The sequence below is a fragment of the Phoxinus phoxinus genome (genome assembly GCF_949152265.1).
Source record: "Phoxinus phoxinus genome assembly, chromosome: 13".
NCBI classification, from domain to species: Eukaryota; Metazoa; Chordata; class Actinopteri; order Cypriniformes; family Leuciscidae; genus Phoxinus; species Phoxinus phoxinus.
The window spans coordinates 19,271,161-19,275,297 of record NC_136888.1 but is presented as its reverse complement, the minus strand read 5'-3'; the positions used below and the strand labels follow the sequence as shown (position 1 = coordinate 19,275,297).

Below are 4,137 nucleotides of genomic sequence, written 5' to 3'. Positions count from 1 at the left end.
AATATAAACTTAATAACCCCATGCAATGTTTATACAACAGTTTTACAAAACAGGATCTATGGATGAGATTTCCACTGCTACTGTCTTAATGCCCAGCTTCCTGTTTGTGGTATTCTGCATTTTACCATGAGAAACCCCATGCCTATTCATCACATAATGCAATCCTGCACGAAGTAGGTTAGAAGCAGGGAGGAGTTGAGACATAAATCATTCTACCTCTTGAAGGAATGACCTGGGTGTCCTGTTAACAATCACATTCAACCAGTAAAAAAATATCTTATTACATGACCTCAAAATATATTGCCTCTAAATGCCCTTAATGAATACAAATGATTGCAAGTGATTAAAATGATATTTAGGGGGAAAATGCAAAAGTGTTTTATGCACCTTTAAGGTCAGAATCAGTCATTTTTGGATATATGTCAACTCTGAAAAATATTAGGAATTACAAATCAATGTGTCTGTGTGTGATCATTAACCCTAAAGAGGATTAGACATTTGACCAAATGAATGTTTCTCATGCTTTCTAATGCTTGAAATAATTTTGTAGATACAATTAAGCATATGGTGTGAAGGAAAAGCAAACAAGAAGTCTCAATCGTGGATCTCAATTCAGGAGGCTATTAAAAGCATTCCAGGTGGCACCTCATGAAGTTAGCCGAGAGAATGCCAATATGTGCAGAGCTGTGATGGAGGTGGCTATATGACAAATATAGAATATGAGACTATTGTGTAAAAAGCAGTGGAGGGTGTGCTAAATGTTTAATGTGCTCACTGATTATTGCTACATAATCGGCAAAAGTTGCCAGCAAATTGAAATTTCTCACATTAAAACACATGCATGTAGCCTAATATATAACACAACATACAAAGTTATACTGAAATTCATATTTTACTGTATATGTACATGGCAAATGAACAAAAACATTTGTGCTTAATCAGATTAATTTATTAAATTATGCTTAAAATAAAGATAAAATAGGATCTGTGTTTTCTTTCAAGAAAGCCACTGAGGTCAATGGGTCAGGTGACCATGCAGTAGCCTATGTAGGATTCGAGTTTATAATTCCTCCAGCGTCAAAGCACATTGGGTGCTATAGATACGCATTTAGTGTGATAAAAGAGTAAATCAAATCGCCTCAGTGTGCTGATGAATATGCTGACTTTCATGGGACTTTCACCTATAACGGCTAGGCCTTTATATCTTGGGCTATTGTGGTTTGTCTCGCGCAAATCTTCCAGTCTCCAAATTTGTTTTATGTTTGTAAAAAAAAGTAAGTGATATAAACAACAACAGTAGCCTATTTATATAGGCCTAGTCTAGAAATAAACGTATTTTTGTGGCTGGCGCAAATGAGACATAGGCCTACAGCCTATAGCCTATTTTTGGTTACCGAAAAGTTGTTTGAAATGCATTCCTGTGTAGGCCTAATGTAGAATGAAACTCTTTCAGTGTAGGCCTACTTTGCAAGACCCCAACAGTTCGTTTAGGCTTTGGCTCGGTAAAAAAACTCAAACCTCGCTGAGTCATTCCGTGATTATTTGACCTGGGATTCCCTCGCACTCCATGAGTCCCGTGGAGGTGAATGGTGTGATAGTGTCCAGGGAAATCTCCCCGTCGCATTCAAACTGTCCGATGTTAGGCAAGTGCATGTTTTTGTGATTCCGGGACACGTTCGATGTAACCGAATCCTTATCGAACGGGAGATTCGGCTCCTCTCGAGGGTTCGGCATCTGGATGGCCAGCGGTTGCGCTTCCTTCTGAAGTGTCGTGTCGTGGTGATAGGACACCAGCTCGTTACTGAAATTCACCGTTTCAACGTTTGTGCTGGGGAAAATTTTATTGCAACCCAAAATCGAAGAGAACGCCTTCCTGAAGTCCGCGTTAAACGCGTAGATGACGGGATTGAGGGAGGAATTGGCCCATCCAAACCACACGAAGATGGTGAAGGTAGTGTCACTCACGCACTGGCAGAAGGGCACCATGCAGTTGAGTACGAAAAACGGTAGCCAGCAGAACACAAAAACCCCCATAATGATCGAGAGTGTTTTTAAAACTTTGGTCTCTTTCTTGAAGGTGGTTTTCAGCGAGTTCTCGTTAGAACAGTCGTTGGAATGGTGGTGGTTTTGCGCGTGCTCCACTGCCCTCTCCAAAGAGGAGATTCTGCGAATCTGTGTTTGCGCAATACGGAATATCCTCGTGTACGTGGCGATCATGATGATTACGGGGATGTAGAAACTTATCAGCGAAGACGAGATTGCATACGTCCGGTTTAGGTTGGCTTTGCAGTTGTCGCTGTAGTCGGTGCCATTACCCGCTGTGCCCTCCTCACCTTCCTCAGCCATGTGCCAGTTGAGCTGAACCGGGATGAAGGAGATGAGGATGGACAAGGTCCACGCCACCCCGATCATCATGAAAGCCACCCGGTGGGTCATCTTGCGCTCGTATCGGAACGGACTCGCAATGGCCCAGTAGCGGTCCACGCTGATGATGCACAGGTTGAGGATGGACGCAGTAGAGCACATGATGTCAAAGGCTATCCAAATGCCACAAAACCGGCCGAAGAGCCACGTTCCCGCCACCGCGGATATCGCCTCCCACGGCATCACCAGAACGGCCACGAAGAGATCCGAAACCGCCAGAGAAATAACAAAAAAGTTGGTTACTTTGGAGCGCAGGTGCCTGAATTTGACCACGGCGGCGCACACGAGCGTGTTGCCGAGTAGTGTGGAGATAATAAGGAGGAAAAGCACGAAACCCAGCAGAGCTCGCACGCTGTTCTGCCCGTCTCCATTCTCTTGGTCCTGCGCTCCGTGCGCGCGGTCCTGCGTGTGGTTTGTACCGTTCTCCATCTCTACGAACATATCCGTTAATATTGCATCCCACCAAAGCTCTTCATAATGGCCAGTTACCTTGTTTTAGGAGATTCGTTAGGAATGACATGTCCGATATCCAGCTCTGTCCCATGTTGGCAAGTTGGGAAACCTGCGTCCGTTCCCGGTGATGAGCGCGCGGAATGACCCACATTCATGCGCTGGTGAGTCTCGCTCGAAAAGTTCTCGCTTTGTGATTGGTTTATGTCCACACCGCTGACTCTGTGTGATCCACACAAACATTCATTCCCTCCGAATGACTTTTGCCAATTAACCTGAAATCTAATTTCACGAGGTCTGCGGAAACTACTGAAGATACTGTAAACAATAACACTTTCCAAACGATAATGACAAACGGTAGCAATTGACAATTGAATAATGGTTGTTGTTGTTGTTGTTAAATATGCATTCTGCATGCTGTTGAATCATCCAAATTACTTCGGATCGACTCAGTGACATTCTTAATTTAACTTTTGGGAGTCAGTTGTAATTGGTTGAAGCGATTCAAAAGGCACAGTGATTAGATTGATTGTTTGTGCTAAACATTAGGCTACAAAAAATAAGGAGATAACTACACATTTAAATTCAAACATTTAATTAAAATATGCTAAATTAATGTCAACTAACTCTCCGAATCATTTTACATAGACTATTCTATTCAAAATGATTTGCAGTAGCCTAGGCCTAGTAGCCTACAACAAGACTAGGTCCAACTTGTTTAAACAAGTTTAAAAGTCTGAAAAGCTGCGCATGCTGTCTTGAGAGCAGTGTTTAACTGTAGCCTATATGCGTCAAGCGCCATCTCTTGGTTTTAAGTTTCCCAGTCTATTCACTGAGGAACACCTTTTTAATCACCTGTCAAACATGTTACTGGATACTGCAATATTTCTCTCTGCAGTAAAGGTAGTGCAACTGAGGCTCGGTATGATCGTTCAAAGTATTTCACAAACACACACGCGCGCGCGCGCGCGCGCACACACACACACACACATACACACACACACACACACACACACACACACACACACACACACACACACACACACACACGTGCAATTCTCCAAAACATTGTGTTCATATGGCACCCAGTGAGCACGTCATCTGTTTTATACTCATTTGAAGAGTGGTTAATAATTCACTGTCTTACCCTAAACGTGTTCCTTGTCATCCCTTAAACACGGGGAGAATTGAGCTCATTAATGTTAATGCAATGGGTAATACAAATGCATCCTAATGAATATAATCTGGCCTTCACGTCACGAT

The 4,137-nt window shown here is 42.9% G+C and overlaps 1 protein-coding gene across 1 annotated transcript; it reads right to left on the bottom strand.

Moving 5' to 3' along the window:
- Positions 1-995: 995 nt before the first annotated feature.
- LOC307009492 (D(1C) dopamine receptor) lies at positions 996-2,989 on the bottom strand. Its single transcript, XM_079633284.1, has one exon. The coding sequence runs from the start codon at positions 2,863-2,865 to the stop codon at positions 1,528-1,530; it is 1,338 nt and encodes a 445-aa protein (XP_079489410.1). The 5' UTR covers positions 2,866-2,989; the 3' UTR covers positions 996-1,527.
- Positions 2,990-4,137: the final 1,148 nt, after the last annotated feature.

Excerpts from the sequence above, each read along its gene's own strand:
- LOC307009492 (XM_079633284.1), bottom strand. The coding sequence starts at position 2,865 with ATGTTCGTAGAGATGGAGAACGGTACAAACCACACGCAGGACCGCGCG.